Source organism: Atractosteus spatula, chromosome 9 (assembly GCF_055471065.1).
Source record: "Atractosteus spatula isolate fAtrSpa1 chromosome 9, fAtrSpa1.hap1, whole genome shotgun sequence".
Taxonomy (NCBI): Eukaryota; Metazoa; Chordata; class Actinopteri; order Semionotiformes; family Lepisosteidae; genus Atractosteus; species Atractosteus spatula.
The window spans coordinates 2,915,649-2,937,075 of record NC_142714.1 but is presented as its reverse complement, the minus strand read 5'-3'; the positions used below and the strand labels follow the sequence as shown (position 1 = coordinate 2,937,075).

General features: G+C 37.2%; 1 protein-coding gene across 1 annotated transcript in view; it reads left to right on the top strand.

Annotated features, from left to right (window-relative positions):
* The window catches only part of cep128 (centrosomal protein 128), a 57,614-nt gene that overhangs the window by 32,915 nt on the left and 3,272 nt on the right, over positions 1 to 21,427 (top strand). Inside the window, exons 17-22 of the mRNA XM_088925974.1 lie at positions 777 to 969; positions 13,794 to 13,843; positions 15,269 to 15,292; positions 18,329 to 18,406; positions 19,277 to 19,390; positions 20,900 to 21,008. Of these exons, the coding sequence (XP_088782100.1) occupies positions 777 to 969; positions 13,794 to 13,843; positions 15,269 to 15,292; positions 18,329 to 18,406; positions 19,277 to 19,390; positions 20,900 to 21,008 (568 nt within the window). The remainder of the gene's footprint in view (positions 1 to 776; positions 970 to 13,793; positions 13,844 to 15,268; positions 15,293 to 18,328; positions 18,407 to 19,276; positions 19,391 to 20,899; positions 21,009 to 21,427) is intronic.

Below are 21,427 nucleotides of genomic sequence, written 5' to 3'. Positions count from 1 at the left end.
ATAGTATTGTGACACTCTGTATGACACTCAGAGAGTGTGCTCATCTGCCTAGAGATCTCATGGCTCCACAACCTTGGGAACTGACATTTTAAAGCACTCCCCAGCCAGCTCATGTAACAAATGCTGTACCTTAACAGCCTAGACCCCCAAAATACATGAGTAGTCAGTAAAAGGTAGAGGTATTCCAGTTAGAGGGTTTCAGGCCCCATAGTCTTCACCACTGCATTCTGTATTGATTTTGGTTAGTTGTTGGTCACAGAAGACAAAGACACTAAAATGCGGTTTTCTTGATTAGCAAGTCATATTGGTTCCTTTTTCTTTGTTGGTTTTTTACCAGGTTTTACAATATATTCAACAAGTTAATTCCCCTTGATGTGTGTGCCAGTCAGCTCTCTCACACATAAGGTATCATGTATTAGAGTCATGAATCCATCCAAATGTCAAAACCACTGAATCAATGCCCGAAATGTGTATGTATGTCTACTAGAATAAAATATTTCTTTTGATTGCTCAGTATATTGGAAAGTGAATAAAAGTTGAAACTGAAAAGTGTAGGTGTGTAGAAATCCTTTAATAAATTCAGAACAGAAGATAACTGCATGAGGGAAGCTTTTATGATCTGTTTGATAATGTCGGTGTTACAAGATGTGCTAAGATTCGGAGAGTGAATTATGAGTTCACATTGGGTGGTGCTCTCCTGGAGCATCCTCTTGTCTTGGTCGCGCTGGAGGTGCCCGGCGCGTGTTTGTGAGCAGTGTCTGTCTTGCTGGGCCCAGACGAAGCTGCGGTGGCTGTGCGAGGAGGCGAAGGAGCGAGAGGGGCAGGAGAGGAAGCTGCGGTGCCATCTGCAGCAGGGCCGGGAGCAGCTCAAGGGCCTGCGGCAGAACAAGGAGTCGGAGCAGCAGCTCCTGGTCGCGCAGATCGCAAAGCAGGAGCAGCTGCTCGAGGAGATCCACAGAGAAAAGAGAGGTAACGCACCCGTGTGGCGAATGTCTTGTCCTTTTCTGCAGGGGGGGTGCTGTTGTGCTAATCACACTGAGGTTTGAAAAGGTGTAATAAGACCATAGCTTCCTGATGATGATTCTTTGTCAGTGTCCTTTTGTTTTCTTAACAATCAAAATAAAACCGGTCAGGTGATCAATAAGTAAGTGTAACCTAATTTAATGCTTTTATGGAAATTCCTGCAACACGAGGAAGAACTGTTTCTTTCTGCACTCACACAGTGCACATCTCTTGGCTACTTCTTAACCTGGACTATTGATACAGCCACTAGCACTTCGCAATTGCATTCAGGCAGAAGAGCGCATTGTACTTGAAGACGAAGAGAAAACCGATGTACCTAATGTGTGTGCTAATTTAACTCAAATGAACAATCTTCAGAGCTTCACAGCGATGATTCTTTGTCAGTGTCCTTTCTTTTCATTAGCCTCAAAATATAACTGGTCAGGTGAATCTTCAAAAAATGTGTAGTTTGGTTCAGAATGCAAGTTTTACTTACTAAAAGCTATTTTCCTTTCTTTTCATAGTTTTATGAACATACCTAGTGACTGTCACTGACAGTCTTCCAGAGAGTACAGAAACTTGGAGGGATGTCACCTGAGAAATTCAGCTAAAACACTGAGCAAACACTCTGACCTAAACAGAAATAAAATAACCTAAATTTATGTGCAATAGAAGGTCAGCAAATTTGAAAAGTATTTTTTGTTTTATTTTCTTATTTTCAGCACAGTGTTTTGATCTTAGTCTTGCAAGAAACATGTCATGCCTGTTGTATGATGTCAGGAATCCCTTATGCTGCATTTTCCAGGTTTCTTTTGTAACTCTACAGTTTGTCTGATGTGAAACTGCTCTGTCTCCTGACTTGGGCAGAGGTATTCTGTTCTACCCAAAAAAGTGTTATAGTGTTTATAGTGTTACAGCGCAGACCATGATCTCAATTTACATTAAGATAATTAAAAATATTATTCTTTAATAATTAGGAATTAGGCTGGAATGCTGCTATGTTTCTTTATGGTCAGTCAAAAATCTAGGGCTACAATAAAGATTGAATTTGAATTTAAAAACAAAGACATTCTAAAGGTGTATGTACAACCCTTGCTTATAGCACAGAAACTAGTTCATATGAATACAGTATATACAGCAGAGACAACAGGCATTCTGCAATACAAATTCAGGCTGAAGGTGTTGTAAACTCTAATTTAGCTACTGATTTTGTTTCTAACAGGAATTCCTGCCAGGGGGCATACTGTTGATTATGCTGAACTAGATATGTTGCTAGTACTGCAACAGAATTGAAGGGACATTGTTTGATAAGTTGTATTATTAACTTTGACCTCCTGTTCATAAAAGCTGGTTCATAAAAACATTCCCAAACCCATGCATTCAACAATTGAGTGCCTTTCAAGTAAAGCATTCCTTCAGCCAATTGTACCTGAAAAGAGAGTTCTTTGTCAGGAACAGTTGACGTCATATCTGACGTTAATGCTAAGCAGCTTAATGGTAAATGAATGCATTTTGCTATTGGTCTGTATTAATTAGGAAGCTCAAGGTTTTTAACATTAGTGGAGCACTCTTTTACTGCTATAATGTACACAGATGCTTGGATAAGCGTATTCTCTTCACTCCTATTGGATTTGTTTGCAGAAAATGTACAGTTAATACACAATATTGTGCTAGAGTACTACTGGGGAGAGAAAAAGAAGTGCAGTTTAAAAGAGAGACATAAAACAGCTGAGGTGATATAAAAATAGCAAGGTAAAGGGAAAAGAAATGTAAGGAGATTCATTTTTCAACTCAGGGATCTAATATCCATTTTCACCTTACAGCCATGTGATAACCCAGAGCTCGTGGCTAAATACAACTCTTAGCTGAAACAAACTGCCCACTCACTTCTCTACACGTGATTCTACGCGTGTTTATACTGCTAGTGCATAATGACTACTGCAAATCACCAAGCTGAGGCACCTTACTTATTAATTAGTAAAGGGTGCAGATACAGTTTTGACTTTTTTCACAGCTTAGACCATCTTACTTCTGGGTTACCTCTTAGGCTATCCTTGAAAATATCCTGTTGTCCTGCATTTTTTAGTGATATTGCAGTCTGCATAAAGGGGTACTGCGATTCAGATTCCCCACAGGTGACCTGCAGTTCTGCTAGAGATCACTCACGATATTTTTAATAAAATGTTATATTTAATACTTTATATTAATGCTTTAACTCTGATGTTTAGTAAAGGATCAAATCACTTGATTGATCAGAAAGCCTAAGGGTTTGTCTTTTCCAGACAAGTGTTAAGTGGTGGTTTCTGAATATACATTGTAATATTGCATAATGAGTCTGGGTCAAAAAATACTCTTTACACAACGAAAGCAGACAGTGTCTGCATGCTGAAGCCGTCTAGACAAAGGTTACATAGATAGTAATGTTTACAGTAAGGAAGATCCTTGACCCATTTTGAATGTATTGAATTAAGTTAATATTTATTTCAGCACTCCAGCAGTACCATTTCCACCATCTAACCTAATCTTATCAGAGTCTGCAAGGCTGGGCTGAGTCAGTACTGGGATGGGACACCCCTGAGGAAAAGCAGATTGCAGTTAGTCTTCCCACTGGACCGGAATTTCAAACCCAATACCCCTGTTTGGTGGCCGGGGACACTGCTGTAGGAAGTGCTGTCCTGCAGATAACACATTAAACCAAGGTCTGCTTGGTCTTTAGTAGTCTTCCATGTTCTCAGGGCTTATTTTAGGATTGCATACATCTTTTTAAAACGCACTCCACTATCACTGGAATTTGGCCAAATTGCTTTGCAGACGTTTATGCATTCTTGAGATTTGTGTGCCTGTTGATAGCCACAATGCAATCATTCATTACACATTCAAAACCCTGCCGTGCAATGTAATTTGCTGTTACTGTGTCTAGGACCGACATCTGGGGCTGTGTTTGTTTGTTGTGACGGTTTGTGTTCCTGTCTGCAAGCCCTCTGAATACTTTCTTGGGAACACCTGTGCCATGTGAGTCACGGTCAGATTTAATAGTTCTTAAGCAGAGCAAAAACTGGTGGTGAGATGGTCACAGAAAAGCCGTCGCAGAACAATGAGGCAGCAGGAGCTTTACTGCCCAGGAGTCGAGTGCGACTGTGAGCCAGCAGACAGATGGGTGGGGTCACATCGACAGGACTTGTCCAATTCAGTGGGAGACGAAACGTTATAGCTCTTAAAGCAGTAAGAGGGGGGCTCTGTGCCCGGTCGTCAAGTGGAAAACTTTAAGCACTTGCCTACAGAAACCACCAGTCAGCATTCTAGTTTACTGACAGGTTATTGACACAGAATTTCTACCAAATTCTGCAGAAGAAAAATCCATACCTCAGTCTGCTCCATTTAGCCAGCAAAATTGCAATTAATCGGTAGTAACTTCACTCAAAGAAAGTATATATGCAGTATAAGTAAAATTCAAAAAGGTGATATCTGTAAAGAGATTTTTAAAAATATTTTGTCAGTCTGCAAGTTAGTATTTTAAGACCCATTTAGGCCAGGTGGCAACAGTATTTGGAAATGCTGCCACAACTCAGCATGGTGTAATCACGCAGCACACTGCAAGGCATCTCGGTGTCTTGCCTTGAAATGAACAAGCCTGCCTGGGTTCAGGCGGCCATCGCTGCATCAGTGGAGGTTTATGGAAGATGACCTTGCCATCCACAGATAAAACATTACAGGTCTTACAGAAGAGGGAGTCGCCATCAGCTGCAGATTTTGACTTGTGGATTAATTCACATGGTCTGCTGCAGTAACTAACATACTTTAAACCTTTTAGATCTGTTTTGGACACACTCAGGTTATCACTCATGTTTGCAGCCAGTAAAGATCTTTTAGTTCAGTTACCTATATTACAGGCTATGGAGCGCGATGTTTCAGGGGGGCATTTCCCTGTTTCTGCTTTTTCTTTCTCACAAGAACATCAGAATGCAGCCCCCCCCTCCCCCCCCCCAAAAAAAAGTGAAAAGTGGTGAAGTTATATAGTTTTAACTATTTAATTTAATTCACAGTAATTGTCTAAATGACATGTATATAAAATAAATTGGTGGTATTTCAGTGTCGTAAAGGGCTAATTTCTTGGTCCCTGTCATTCTATGGAGCTGTAAATTTACACCCAGCTGTGAGCTGACAGAGGAAACCGTGACTCGTGACATCCATTGGTTGTCATTGGTCATCCCAAAAGAGTTTATTTTTAAAAATAGAGATGTACTGTACGTGTGAGATGAAACTTAAAACCTAGCTTCAGGGTATAAGGATGAAATCAGCTGGAGGCAGGGATATGCATCTTGTGTGTTATTTACCTTACAGGCAGTTCTGTTTGGTCAACTGTGGTATTCTCTCATCACGTCAAGAGCATGACTATTGAGGCTGTTTAGAACGTCTCTCTGAAGAGAGTACACAGCAAGAGTTTGTTTCTGGTACTTTCGCTTTTTGGGGAGCTCTGTTTGAGGCTCTGCATCATTTCTCAAGTATTCTTTGAAAAGTTCCCTGAGAGAGGTTTGGTCCTCTGAAGTAACAGTTCACTCCTGATTAGCAAATAAACTTTGACTGGGGAAGGGGTTAGTCGAACTGCAAAATGAAAAGCTTACCCCATTACAACATTCGCACAAAATAGGAACAAGAGGGCAATTCATTGTCAGAGAAGGGTTTGGCAACAGCATTCATCATTTAATTCCCATGGCTAAAACAGAGGGTTATTGTAACAATCACATCTAGCTCTAGCAACATCAACAGTTATTAAAGGGCTTAAGGGTTTTGTTCTAATGAAGGAAGATAAATACATATTTTATTGATGTCAGATAGCTTGATCTCTTTTTGTGGGGTGAATCTATTATCAGATTTGGTCCTGTTCTCACAGCAAATAAATACAGTCATGTGATTTGTTCTGTTTCTGGAACAGTGCTAGCACTAAGCTGTAAAGGTCTTTGAGCATGCCAGCAGGAAACAAAGTCAGGGAACTGGATGTAACACAAGATGGGCAGGAGCAAGCAATGCAGACACCAGGAGAGCAGCAAAGCCTCGGAATATCCCAGTTCGCTCGCAGGGGAAGAGTATGGGTAGGCCTCTGGAGAGTTGGGGAACTGAACAGGAGGGGAAACAGGGAATGGGAGACTTGCCAAATTACCCCATGTTTCCAGTTTTATGATGTAGTTCTGTGCTTTCAGATTACTTCTGGCCCATAGTTTGTCATAATATTATACAGTACAGTACATCTTTAAATACTGTAGAGAAGTGTTTGTACTATCTTGCTGACATTATAAATATTTTATCCTAGCTATAGCTTTCAGTTCTAGAAGAGAACATATTTAAAGAAGACTGCCATTGCATTTCTGCACAGTATGCAGTAAGATGCACAACAAAGTTGTGGCATGTTTAATTGATCAATATAATATAAAGACTCACAGTTTAATTTAATTTGAGTTTTTAAGGAAGAGCAGTAAAGAAGTCAGCTGGAAGGAGCAAATGAAATTTCACCACCAAGTTCTTTAAAATTTAAGAGCTTCACATTGCTTGAAATAACAAGTGGGAGATTCTTTTTTATGCAAGGTGCTACATTGTCTTTTTGTTCTTTTATAGAAAAGACGGGAAATGTCTAATTGAGAAAATGACATTCATTGTTTTCTGTTTCTTTTGCTTAGTGAGCAATGTCTAATGCCCATGTTTGCATTGTAATTTCTCTTGAGTCACATTTCCACCACTGTAGAAACTTGTTAGGCTTGTCAAAGGATCTTTTTCAGAACTCTTCACTTTTCCAAAACTTTATGAAAAGTGGTAAAGTCAATTTATCAATTCTATGCAATGCTGTAACTTCACACAACGTGGAGTGCTCTTTTTCTTTCTGGAGTTGCCAGTTACCCACCTTGATGTTTTCGGTTAAGTATTGTGAGGACACAGCTGTTCCAGACAAAATGGCCGCCTTGTCTGGGCCTTATTCCCCAGAAGCCTTTGGGGAATAAGCTGCTGTTGCCCTCAACCACCTGACCAGTCAGAGAAAGCAGATTGGTTTGGTTAGGTGGATATTTAAACCAAGGCTTTCGTGATTTTAGTGAATATGTTCATTCAACCAAGTGAGTGGGGAAAAACTGAATGCTTGATTCTGGGGAGTCTGTGTGACTCCAAAGATGTGTTTACGTTGAAGCCAGTAAGCAGATATCTGCTTGGATAGGAAGGCCCTTAAGAAGTTTAGCCAGGAGCTCAACAAGGAGCTAAGCTTTTGTTTAGCTTGTTATTTTGGTTTTGATGTTTTTGATTGTGTCACTCCCACTTATAAATAAAAAGCACAGTTTAAACCTTATGGCTTGTTTTTGGGATGTTTGTTCTCCAGAACATGGCTTAACGATTGCCCTGTTGTGACCATATCTAAATCAAAAACCTCTAGGGACAATGTGTAAAGCCTGGGATTGTGCTGTAGTCTTGTGTTTTAAGCTCACTTTTATTTGCATTGAGATGGTAAGATCTTGGATTAAAAGGATTTATGTCCATGACTTGCCTCACTGATTTGATTAAAAATGGAATTAAGTCTTAGGAACTGTTAGCTGTGTACAGGCAGAATTTAGAACGATGTGCTTATGTTTATAAACCTGATTTAATTTAGAATTTTGCCCTTATTTTAAAGATCTAGAGATTAGTAAAACACCTGCAGCATTTTATTCCAAATATAAATGTTGTTCAAGTTCAATTAAGATACACATAAGAGGATAATAGTATACGATTTAGTTAATACATTTTGATGTTATTTTTCCAATGAATGTTTATGATGCAATCTTACGTGCAATATTAAAATATCAGTTATGAAGCATGCTGTTATAACAGGCAACAATTTGGAACTAAACTTAATGTAACATGCACTCTGCAAAAGTTAGCCACCTTTAGGGCTCTTTATTTAAATCTTTGTGCAGAACAAAACAGTGCTTTTTATTAACTGAAATCTAAAGATTTGGGTGTCAAATAATAAGAGACCCAATCTCATCAGGTGAAGATTTAAAACGGGCACAAAGAATTGCGAAACAAGCTTCACTAATAATTCATGTCTTGCACTAACATCTAACAATAGTGCAGTTTTTAATTTTGGTTGCGTGCATCACACACAACACGATGTGTCTTGACTGCTGGATGTATTATTTGAAAATTGGGAAGTAGTAAGTGCATGTCTCTCCATATGGCAAAACTCATTTTAGTTTTGAGTGCAGTATTTTTGCAGTCCTATAGTTTATCTACGAGAACAAGTATAGATTAGGAAAACCTAGACTGAGGCATGAGGTGCATATTAAGTTCATTTTGTTGTTTGTTTGAAGAACATTTTATAAAGTCTTTACTTTGCTGTATGATGGGTAGGTGTTGGATGTGGACTAGAAGACTGAAAAGAATTTACTTGCAGAGTAACACTTTTATCTCCTTTTTTTTAAAAAGATAAAAGATACCTGCAACAGACCGTAAATGAATCCACAATATTTATCTGTTCGGTTCATTCAGTGCTGTGTCTTTAATTTGGCTCTGTAGCTTTGCTGAGCTAGTTCTTTTTTATTATATAAGGTTATATAAAGTTTTTTTTTTCTTGAGTTCTTACATTTGTCCAGCTGACAATATTTTGTAATTTAGGATGTTACATAAGCTCTAACCTCGAAACACTGGCAAAGGCATATCTCTTTGGAATGTGTTATCTTCGGGTCGATAGTCGTGATTATAGAACATCGAATCCTGTAGGATTCAGCATAACATTGTAAAGTGGAGGTCTGTGGGTTTAATATGCACTGGGATATTTGTGTGTTCCACAATGCGTCTTAAAGGTCACAGCCTTGACTGTCATGTTGCGAAATCTTTCAGAATATGTCATAATGATGTGTTAGACTCATTTTAAATGACAGAGATACTATCCATCTCATCGGTCCATGTTTCTGTCAGGCATTGTTTCAAGTTGCCATGTTTGTTAAAGGATTTTAAGAAATATAGTTCTTTTTTACATTGTCTGTAATCAGCTTAACCTGTGAGAATGTCTTAAGCAGCGTTTTAAAAGTTCTCATTCTGTTGCTTATTTTGCTTATTGTAGTGTTAAAGGGTTGTAATCGACAGCTTGGTTATTTAAGGATTGTTAACTTAATGAAATATTAGGATTTGTTTATCCTAATAATTGAAACTTCTTTTTAAAATTAATTTTATAATATGCATTTTCTATGCAACAGCCTTGTCTTTAGGAAATATTATTTTATTTTTTTATTGACAAGAAATGAAGGCAAAGTTATTTGTTGGCTGCAGTCTCTTTAGTACATTTTATTTGAACAAGACATTTTGTAGCTTTTGAAATATATCACAATATACTGTATTTCAAAAATAGACTTCTTATATTAGGAAAAGGAATGCTTCTGTTAAGCAATTGCTGTGCACATAAGCAGTGATGCCATCCTTGAGCTTCAGCAGTAGAGGAACACTTTTGGATTCCTTTAAATCTTAATTGTAAAAAATTAGGAAATGAGCTTTAACATTCAGAAATAGAATTTTCATCATGTTGCCCTCTGTGTAAAAACAAAAAAGCTTCATTTTCAATTAAGTGACATTGTAGTAATAATGTAAACTCTTAAACTAATTTCATTGATGTTTTACTAGAGGTCTATACTTCCTCTGATCATTTAAGTATTTAAGTTGCATTCGTCTTTGGATTAGCTTTGATATTCTTCCCTTATCTAAGCTTTTTCTTTTCAGGGAAAAAAAAAAAATAGTTTGAGACATGGGTTAGCTTCCAGATATGTTGGCTCAAGTGATCAAAAGTCTTCAGTTCTAGACAGTAGTATGAAATAGCTGTAGTTGTCCTTTAAAATTAAGCTAATTGTTTACTGAGTACACAGTTGGCAGTGTTGCACTGTCTCGTTCATGAGAACATTTCTGTTAAAGTTAAATCCATTCAGAGAACTATAAGATTCTGCGAATTTCTACTCTGCCTGGAAGAGATTTGTCAGCAGAATGTCTAGACAGTTTTATGATTCAAGTTTGACACCTGCTAAATTAGCCAAATTGCTCATGTGTTGAAAAAGGCAATGTACTGATCTTTTAAAATGCTTATTAAGGTACTTTAATATTAATTTAGGTGTTTCAGATAACTAGCATTAGAATTATGCTTAATGAATTGTATTGATAAAATATGAACATGAAGACGCCCAAAATGCCTAAGCATTTACTTTATAGCAAAATCAGTTAAATTTCAGGCTCTCTAAATGCTGCAGATTTTTCCCTTTCCTTCATTTGTGACATGGATGATAATGATGGTAAATTGACCATGATCGCTTCACTCATCTCAAAACGATGCAGCCCCTCCTTCAGAACCTTTTTGTCTTTAGAAGGCAGTTTTCTTCTGCTCATATCTTACAGTCAAATACTTTTACAGAATACACTGTAATTGTATGAGCTTTGTCCTTATTGCTTCTCGTTTTCCTTTAGTCTCTAGTTCCTTATTTGCAATAAACTGAAATGGAGAGGAGATCACTCGATCAGTCTGCCTTCTGCTTTGGGCTTTTCTCCACTCTCTCTGTGCTCGCTTATAGAGCCACTTTACAGTCAGACGTGGGGGGCTTTCTCCACCATGCAGGTGCTTTGATAGATGAGGCTGTCAGAGGTAAGGCTTTAACTTCCTAGCTCTCTCTTCCACTTCACTGGCTGCTGACACTGATGTATTCTGCCAGAATGGGTCTGTAGTTTGCCACTGAATGGGCCAAATGCATAAAGTGATATCTGAGAATTAAAGTATCCTACACCATTGGGTGTTATTAATTCATCGGGACTGCATTTTCATTTTCTCTGTATCCTTGACTGGGTTCCCATATAATGATTTAGAATGCTATTCTATGGGAGTAAACTATTTGACAGTTTAGTCCCATCTGAACAAAACATGCATTTCATTATAAGCTGCTGATCAGCATACCTTTGATACCACAGAGGGATACAGAGATTTTTTGTATTTCAAATGGAAAGAAATCTTTAAAATGGTTATGTTATTGACCTTATTTGTTGAGTAAACCTGCCTTTATTTTGGTTTCTTTCAGTTTACATTAACTGCTAGAGTGGTAGCTTTTTGTTAAAGAGTGATGGAAAGACTTGACAGTCACAGAGTCAGCTGATAAGCTAGGTAGATGAACTATTGAATCATGTGCAGAATGAACAGACAGATCTAATTTTCCCCTTCTGGCGTCATTCTTTAACCGTACTTTTCAAAGATCATTTTGTGTCTCATTACAGCCACTGAGTTGCGGGCAAGGAATGTCAGTTAATAACTGATATTTGGTAAATACTGTACATGTATTGTTGGAAGTCTAATTTTATCTAATCGTTATCTTATATTTCCAAACTAAAAATGTACTTAAGTTATTTTATGTGGTTATGATTTCAGAACGTTACTTGTTTGCTGCCCTGTTCCTATATTTTTTTAAAACAAGACTTTCATTGTAAATTTGAAGGGGGAACAAAACAGTTCATTACAGTCTCTATAATGGTTCATTAGTCAGTTTGTGCCAAATGATACTAAACAAGTACAATATGTAAAGGGAAAAAAATCCCATTCTGTTGCCTTGCCCCCTGGAATTTGTGTTCTCATGTTATGTTATTCTCGTGCATTTTGAAAGGCAAAGTTAACATATGACATTGCAGATTTCAGACACAAACAAATCTTGAGACTTCACTTTATAAAAAGCCAAGATCATTCCTTTACATTGATGGAAATGACATTCCCTTGATTACCAAAAATCAAAATGAGCTTAATTTTGATTTTCATAAAATGGTTTAGTATATGCACACAGTTATTTGGAAATACATTTAATGACAATAAAATAAGATTGTGGTTATATTTAGCATTTGCAGTTCACAGACACTTGGAATTCTTTCCTTGGTGTTCAGTTATGTGTGGTAATCTGCAGACGGCAGAAGAAAGAACTAATTCATGCATGTGTTTACTAATTGATGTCTAAAGGAGAGCATTGTTTTATCTAGTTGAACAGCATTTGATTGGGATATGTAGACATTGCTTGCTTCATGTTTACACATCACAAGCAGGCTTAAATAACAAAAACAACAACAATAAGAATAATAGCTTGTATTTCTGCAGCACTTGTCATTCATAACAATTCCAAGGTACGTCACATTCCTTATAGCCTTTTTTTAACTCCAGGTTCAAATAGTAAATCTGTTATCAACAATCAAAGAATATGGTATTGATCTTGTCACCACATATATTGGTAGATACAAAGCCATAAGGCTCTCCCTGAGAATAAACCCACACACATGCTGTTATTACCTCATTACTACTGCATGTATAGGGAGTGTGAGTGCTACAGTATGTGCGTTCACCGCTTGGGCCTCCCTCGATCGGAAGAAATAGCTGCAGGGGAAGGTATACAAACATTCAGTCAAGCAGCAATGTGATTTTAATCATTTGACTACTGATATGCAAATTATTTGTGGTTCAGTTCTGTTATAGTTGATCATTTGAATCACCAATATTTTGCACATGAACCTTGGTGTTCTCCCCCCCTCCTCTGTCCAGCTTTGAGGATGGACACAGAATTGTGGTTGATTGTATTGACAGGTGGGGTTGAAGTTGCAGTCAAACCATGGAACTGTTCTGAAGTTGATTAGCTGAGAGTGGCATCTTGAAGTTGTGTTAGTTGTGAGTTTTTTAGGTTTTTATACTAAAAAAACCTAATACTAGGCTGTTCTAGGTCGAAGCACTTCTCCTATTTTGCACTGTTATCAGCATTAAAATGTGTTGTGACATATTGTGTAGCATTGCTTTTATAGACAAGAAATCACACTGATGGAAAATATAATGTTGTCTAATCTTGCATTGATATTCTAAGTCTTGCTTAAGTGTTTTTTTCAACATATCGTGCAGTTCTCTGCTAAAGTCTTTTGTTAATAATAACATTGATTGTAGGCATCGTTATTGACTTACTGTAGCAATTCCAATCAAAGCATTGTCAGGATTTCACTTTTCAAAACTGTTTCAAGGGATTATTGTTTTAAATAGTTTGCTAATCCTGAAAAAGCATTAAAAAATAACTAGTGCTACAATTGCTTGGAGGCTTCTTAAGATGGGTATCTTTTGCAAAGCAAAAAGATACAGAATTGTGAGTGAGTGCAGGTGTACAGATCCTGGAAAAGTGTACAGTTTCTATAGAATGGGAATAACTGATCCTTCATTGTAAGTATTCATTTCATGAACTACATGAAGTGTCTCATCAGCATTCATTTTTAGTATTTAAAAAGGGCAAAAGCCATATTAAATTGTGTGCCCATCTGTCAGCAGTTTGGACTTTTTGAAATAGATGAATAATCTTCAACCAGTTGGTATTTACTCTTCCTGAAAGGGATCTTATCAGCTACAGGGGGGTGTATTAAGTCCTGTGGATGTTTTTTTATTTATTTTTTATGAAGCAATACTTAGGAAGAGCAGAAAGTGCAGAGACTGAGTGACACTCTTTTTGGGTAAATCGGTGCCATGCAGGTCTTTGCAGTAACAGTGACACATATGAAGCACAAATATGCCTTCTCTGCCATTGTTCACTTTTTTCAAACTTGATGCTATACTTATTAATAATATTTCCCAATGTTCAAATGTTGAAGTGTTCAAATATTTTACAAGGTTTTTCCATTCTTTGGGCTTATACCATTTCTTACTCGTGTATTTGCAAAGTGAAAAATGCCATTCAGCTGTTTTCTCCAGGTTTCTTCTGGCGGGTGCTCGTTGTGGATCTGGAGATGTCTGTGTTTATTTTCAGATTTGCTGGAGAAGACGCGCAGGAAGGACGAAGAGATGCGAATTCTGCATGTGAGTGTCTCCTCGACCAGTAATGTGTTTTACCTTGGTGTGCTCCGGTCCTTCATCCCTGTAAATTACTTCAAATATTTGGTGAAATATTCACTTTGGTGTTCACAGAGATTGTGAAAACTACTGTGGAAAACTAACTAGGTTAGGTTTACTTGATTGAACTCCTTAGTATTTAATTTCAGTACCAAATAGTTGAATTTGAACAATTTGCTCTCACTGTCTTTACTTATACTACGACTAAAGTATTTTTAAGATGTGGCAGGTAGAATTAGTGTTTATTTTTGAAAAAGAATATTGGAAATCATTTAATTATCTAGTGATTTTGTTACAGTGTTTATTCTGTATTCAACACTATTTATTCAAGACCTTTCATACTAAAGCATTTAGTTGCAGCAGTACAATGGTGTTTTTTTGCTGTATCAGACAGTTCTTTTAGAACATCTGTGGTGATGTTGTTGCACCTGCCAGCTCTCTTGTATAATTAATTACTCCCTAAAGACAGTGACTTGGATTTTAATCAAGAAAAATTAGACTGTTCAAGGCAGTCTGTAAAAACCAGTAATTGTAATTATGTGTCCAGGGTAGAATTTCTCACAGGTGCACCTATGAGTGGCAGATAAGTAGGAGAAGTTTAGACAGCTCTTATATATCATTACAAGTGGAACATCATTCACTCTCGGGGAATAGTACATTTCAAAGGCTTAAAATGAGTATCTTCTCCTTTCTGCTATATTCTCCAAGTGTACCTGAGTTGAGTGGTAATGAGTACCTAACTCCTTTTTATACTGGTGAAGAGAGCCAGAGCTAACTTTGCATTTTGAGCAATGATGTAGGGAACCAATAAACAAACTACACAGTGTTTATTATGTAGAGTTTAAACCAAGGGAAAGTTATGTTTAAATTGTATTATACACTGGTGAGATGTCACTTACAATATTGTGTATACGATTTTGGTCACCAAGTTACAACCAAAATATTATTGCTCTGGAATCAGTCCAGAGAAGAGGGACCAGAAGAGAGATCATTCCTGGAATTGAAGGAATGTCCTACACTGACAGACTGCAAGAACTTTTAGCCTTGAACAAAGAAGATTAGGAGGGGACCTGATTTGGGTATTCAAAATCCTCAAAAGCATTGACTTATTCAACTAACAGTAATAGACATTTCCAGAATCAACAGTGAAATACTAGTCTGAAAAAGCGCATTGAAACTGGCTGTGCATTTAGTTCTGAGAGCAGGGGGCACGTCTTTACACAAAGGGCTGTGGGTTTCTTGACCAAGCTACCCAGACTTGTTGTTGACCCTGAGTCCAAATTTTTAGACTGACCTTTGTATATATATATTGTAGTGCACAAGTTATTTTTGTAAATGTAAACCTCTTGCAGTTGTTTCATGATATACATTATTTTTTCTGTTATCTTGTAGGACAGAATATTGGATCTGGAAATGGTAAGAATTAAATTTTGTTTTTAATGAATATTAAAACATAGCAGAACCAAGGGGTGGAAACTACACTAGATAACAGCATTTGCAGGTCTTGAGAAATTTGCAAGTAATTCGCTGGCTAGTTATCATGTGGTCTGTCTTATATCCACCAGCACTTTGTTTGCTGGTAATGTTAGGTCACACATCCCTGTGGAATACTCTGTATCAGTTTGGTCATATCACAGTTTAAACAGTCAAAATGTATACTCTGGCTTTTGGTAACAAAATAAGAGACAGACCAGTGATCCCTCAGTAATTCTCTATGTGAGAGGATGCTGTAATTGATGGTGTAAGTGCACTTCCATATCCAAAAGGAGAATCGTTTTAAGTGACTTTGAATTGGAAACCAAAAACCATTGTGGACGTCCAGGTGCCATAATCATATATAGTAATTAAACAGTTGTCTTAAAGTTTCTGAGCATAATGCTGCTTTTCTTTTCCATCTCTTCTCTGTTTATTCTGACCTCTGTTTCCTTGCTCTATGCCTTCAAAACAAGATAATGAAAATATGTGCATTATTTTATTGATATTCTTAACACCTATGAGCCTTTCCATTACATTACAATATTGATTATATTGTTTTAAATTAATTTGTAGATGGGCTATTGGCGCTCTGCTTGCACAGCACTAAAAGACGATTATACTTCACCTTTAAATAATTATGATATTCTCCAAAGCTGGACCATGTTCAAGCACTTTGTTACTAGACGCAAGTTACTCGGAGAGAGGCACATACTGTAAGGAACACACGTGCATCCTTGTTCTTTAAAATGTTTATTTTTCACAAGCAGTTCATGAGGCAGTTTGATAGGTGATCCAAACATTACCACAATTAGTTCAAGTAGGGAGCTGTGTCAGCATGCGTAGGCTGCACAAAGGAACAAGTAAATGTATATTCCATACTGAAAAAAGAAGAAAGGAAACGCAATGTTTCAGTTATGGAGCCTTCTTGGGGTGTGTTAAAGTAGAAGAAGACACACCCGAAGAAAGCTCAACAGCCGAAACATTGTTTCCTTTCTTCTCTTTTCAGCATGGAATAAACCTTTACTTGTTCCATTACCACAATTATGTAGGTTGGTAGATGGACATACATGTCATTAATTGAATTTGTCATAATTCTAAATGATTACCTCATCATTTAGAGGGGCGGTGCAGTGGCTCAGCGGCTCAGGATCTGCGCCTGTGGCTGGAAGGTTGCCGGTTTGTATCCCGCGGCCAGCAGAGGAATCCTACTCCGATGGTGTAGGCCCCGGTGGGCCCCTGAGCAAGGCCCTTAACCCCAACTGCTCCAGGGGCGCCGTATAAAAGGCTGACCCTGCGCTCTGACCCCCAGCTTCTCTCCCTGTCTGTGTGTCTCATGGAGAGCAAGCTGGGTATGCGAAAAGACAAGAAATTGTATATGGCCAATAAAGTGATCTTTATTTGATGGTTATTTGAATCCACGGATCCAACGATATAAGGAATTACATTTGTGTGTCTGTGACGCACATCATTTTGTCATCTGTAGTGTAGTGTGCTGTTGAGCTACGCCAGGAATTACACCATGGTATTATTCTCCTTCTCAGATCCGGAAGAGTTAGTCTTATAAAGTGGTAAAAGACTTTGAGTTTGCAATGAATTACAATGTAATTTAAGTACTGTTCTGTCTTTATAAAATCCTAACTGTGACAGTATCCTCTTCAATGAAGCTGAGTAGTTCAGCATCCTAACCTTTATATATTAAATATTAAATAAATAGTAAATGTAAATTTATCTTTTATGTGTTTATAATGCTACCAACACCGTAACTATAGTCCTAGTCTTTTCACATTCCTTTTCAAGCAATAAAATGCAAATGCAAAAAAATACACCACAGCTGTTTAAATCATATATCCCTAAGCATTATAAATAGTTTTGTCATTGGTGTCTCCTTAAATTATTCAACTACAGTAACACTAGGTTCTTTTAACATCACATTATATCATATAAGAGGGGGTTAGAGTACATATTAGCTTTAAAGCGCAGAGTTTAGTAAACATGACCAAGCCAGATTATTCTGCTTGTTTTCTATAATGCTTGTGATGACAGTTCAGTTGCATCTGAAGCTGTTATCAGTTAGCTACACTTCTGTTATGCAAGAAGCCATAACTGCCTTAAACTCTTCAGTTGCCTAAATGTGGAAGGGAGCTCTTTTTGTTAGTTTATGATGTATTATTAATCTGGTTCAACAAAAACGATCATATGCAGACTTTTACTACATACCGTATAGTGGACATACAAAGAAATTAATCATCTACGCATGCATGTTTATAGTATATACTGTAGGCTTTGGGTGGTGAATAAATGTTTTTGGCATCATTTTGATTGACCATTTGTGACTGAGTGCAAAGCACTATAGTGCCTTTTTTGTGAGCGAGTTTATTCGGCGCAGGTAACGAGCTGATTTAATCTGTTGAATGTGAAGTGTGGTGAAAAGACAGAAAATGTCATTAATTTCATTAGTACACAGCAAAAATAACATTTTCACTTCACTGTCCCAATGCTTAAGCTTATCACTGTGCTGATTCAGAATAGTTTTAGTTTACACACAAAAGTACAGGTATTTTAATATACTGGAGCATGTTTAGTATCTTAGGAAATACTTTATACTGCAGTCACTAAGATTACAGTAGTCTACCTTTGATTAAATGAAGGCATGAATCAATGTTTGAGGATCACAGGTCTTAACCAAGCAATGTTTCACTGGTGGAAAAAAAGATATACCCTTGTGATGTTCTAACAAATAAAAAAGAACACGCAAGATTTCTAATCTTCATCAATGGTTTGATTTCAGTAGTGTCAACAACAACACTGAATCTGATGAAACCGATAAAATGTAATGTTTCATTACGATGGATTATTGAAGAATTTTGAAGTTTTTGAACAACTTTATAATGTTACATCAACATTATAAATAAGAAGCCCAATTGTTTTATATTAAGCTAAAGAAACCTAACAGTATGCTTTTAATATCTCATTTAGAGTACTAGGTTAGCCTTGGACCATTTGGAATCTGTTCCTGAGAAATTAAGTCTACTAGAAGACTTCAAGGATCTTGAGGCAAGTTATTGGAAGTCACTGGGTATTTTAACGTTTCTTACAATGTGTAATTCTTGTGAACTGAACTTTGATTTGATAGTTTCTCTAATCTTGATATCGGCACCTACTTTTTATTGCTATTCTTACCAGTGTTTATTACCTCGTGACACAAGTAGATAAAAACGCTGTCATTTCTCAGTTTGAATCAAGTTTTTCATTTGGTCATTTCTGTGAATATTCCTTTATGATCTGAACGTTAAGCCTCACAGATAAGAGATAATCCTGACATAGTTGGCTCCAGTTGTGTGCAGACAAATGTGTTTGCTTGAACTCTGTAGCAGATAAGAAATCTGGATCAGACTAAAAACAGAAAAATGTGTTTTTTGCTTTCCAGCATTCAAAAGAATAAAAAAACTAATTCTATGAAGTGACAGTTATAATTAGTGTTGGATATGAAAGGCCAAAAAATGTGTATTTTTTAGCAGAAGTGTCCAAAGAGAATATTTCGATATTCACAGCTGGAGTCTAATACATTTACATCTAACGGAATTAATAGTTCAGAAAAGATGCGAAGTAAGTTTGTCTGATATTATATTCTTTGTCTTTAAATCCTTCCTTTCTACGTTTATTGAAATTTGTTGCATTATAATACATAATAAAACAGATTTTAATCATTCTGAAAATAACTGATATACATATACTGTATATATATGTGTGTGTGTGTGTTTTTCCTTGATTTAAGATTTTATTTTGATCTATTTTGGTTGTAATTTTCTCAAAATTTAAAACAAATCTTTGGCAAAAACCTTAAATTAGCTTAGAAACAGCCAAGGTGAGGCAACAGTGGAACTGGATTTGCTCTTTGAAAAAAAATTGTCATTTTCACTCCAGGAATCACAGCGACAAAGGGAAATGATTGAACATCGATATGTTAAATACAAAGAAATTGTTGGAGATTTACAGCATCAGCTAGAGGAGTCTAAAAGAAGAATACAAGAATACAGGGTACTGTAAATTTCATATCTCCTTTGAGAAAAAATATAAACATATAATACATATTTTTGATCACAGGGAATCAATGGTACTTTAAGCAACTTTCCAAAATATATTAAATATTTGTTGTATATCAGATAGTAGTACAAAGTCCTTCCTTAAACAATTTTCTTTAATACATTAAAGTTGCTTTTTAAAACTCTTTTACTTACTATAGCATTATAATAACCAGGGTACATACGTTTGTCTGTATATGAAGTATTTATAGTATGTACTGAACTGGTTTTAGTTTAGCCCATTCTGGCAGCAGTGATCAATTCTCCTGAACCCTTCAGAAGCCTGTGGCTAAACTTCCCTGTTTGATAGTCGCTTCATTGTTTACTTCAGATCAGGCTCTTTTGCCAGAACAAGGTATTGTGGCAAAGGGATTCTGGCACATTAAACTAAATACGTTGATACTGGGTAATTGCTACCAATAATTATAACTACAGGAGACAAATCTATATTTCTTTCCGGGAACATTTATCCCAGTAGTTCAGTTAATCCTTAAAAAAATCAAATTATTACTCTAATGACATGCATTCTTAGATGTAAGTAGTTATAGCATCTGCCTAATGATCCAGCTTACTGTGCACTGCACATTTCAAAGATCTTTAAAATACACAGCTGCCTTTTGGCACGTTAGCAGTGTTAAATAACGACAGAACTTTCTGGAATGCTTATATCAGCTCTGCGGCAAAAACATCCGAACATCAGTTTAGATGGTTACATAACATCCATCCGTTACCAGAGAGCCATTTATTCTTGTGGTGAGGGTCAGGCAGCCCGGAGCTGACCCAGCCGCTCAGGGCTCAAACAGGGACTACACCCTGGATAGGGAGGTAGGCGGTCACAGGGCACACTTACACGGACACACACACAGATCTCAGAAAGTCTGGGCAACATGTTTGGCAGGTAGGAGAAAACTGGAGCAGCTGGAGAAAAAGCAGGTGATCATGGGGGAGAACATGCAAATTAAACACGTTTGGAATCAAACTTGGGACCCAGGGGCTGTGTGGCACAGCAGCACTTACTGCTACGCCACTGTACCTCCACATACTGCTGTCTCCACCCAGTCTGCCTTCTTACAAACACACAGACCCTGCTTGTTCAAGCCAGTGCAGGAAGCTGCTGTTTCCCAACTATAATGACTACAGACCCCAGCCTGACCCAAGGGGTAATGACTTAAACACATCACCTAGTGCCTTCTTACAAAACACAGGGGGCACATCTTACTATTTTTTTTTCATTATGGCTTCTCTTCTCTTGTAGAAAGGTTTAAGTTTTAAATTAGACATTTTCAGTAAAAAAGAGGTAAAAAAACAAGTAAGAATGTTAATAGAAGCTAGTGTGTTTTTTTAATTCAATATCTCCACAGGGCAGATATTTTTGTAGGAATCTGTAAATCAACAATGTGACAATTTCAGCTGTTGGTTCACTCTTCTGATGCACTTGTATCAGCTTGGCCATTCTGATTTTCAGGATGAGAAGGTAGATGCCGCGTCTCGCAGTATCCGCCTGGCTACTCTTTCTTCTTCTGTTCGAGGTCAGAACAGCTTCCTGTCAAGCTCCCTCCTTACGGACAGCAGCTGTGAGTAAACATCCATGTGAATTTATAAACGGCACAACCCTACCGTCACCCCAGCATTTGAGAACAAATGTTTGTTTTAAAGGTCACATAGCTTTTGCATACTTCAGCAATGTTTGCCTGTCGTTCAATACGTTTGGGAAAAATTACAGTATAAAGGACAGTGGCTGACAGTATACCATTCTTTTTGGTTGTCTTTCACACTGCGTCCAAATCTAACATCTGCTCAGCCTATGTGTAATGATAGAAATAATCTGTAGAAATTAATCAGTGTCTCAGGATTTCTAATTTGAGCCAAATAGCTTCCAAATCACTGGAATGGTGACAGCTTTAACTTTGTAAACTTGGTATATTATCACATTTCCATCTGCCTAGTTAGATGTTTTATACCCCCCAAAAATGTTCGAATGTTTAAAGATAAA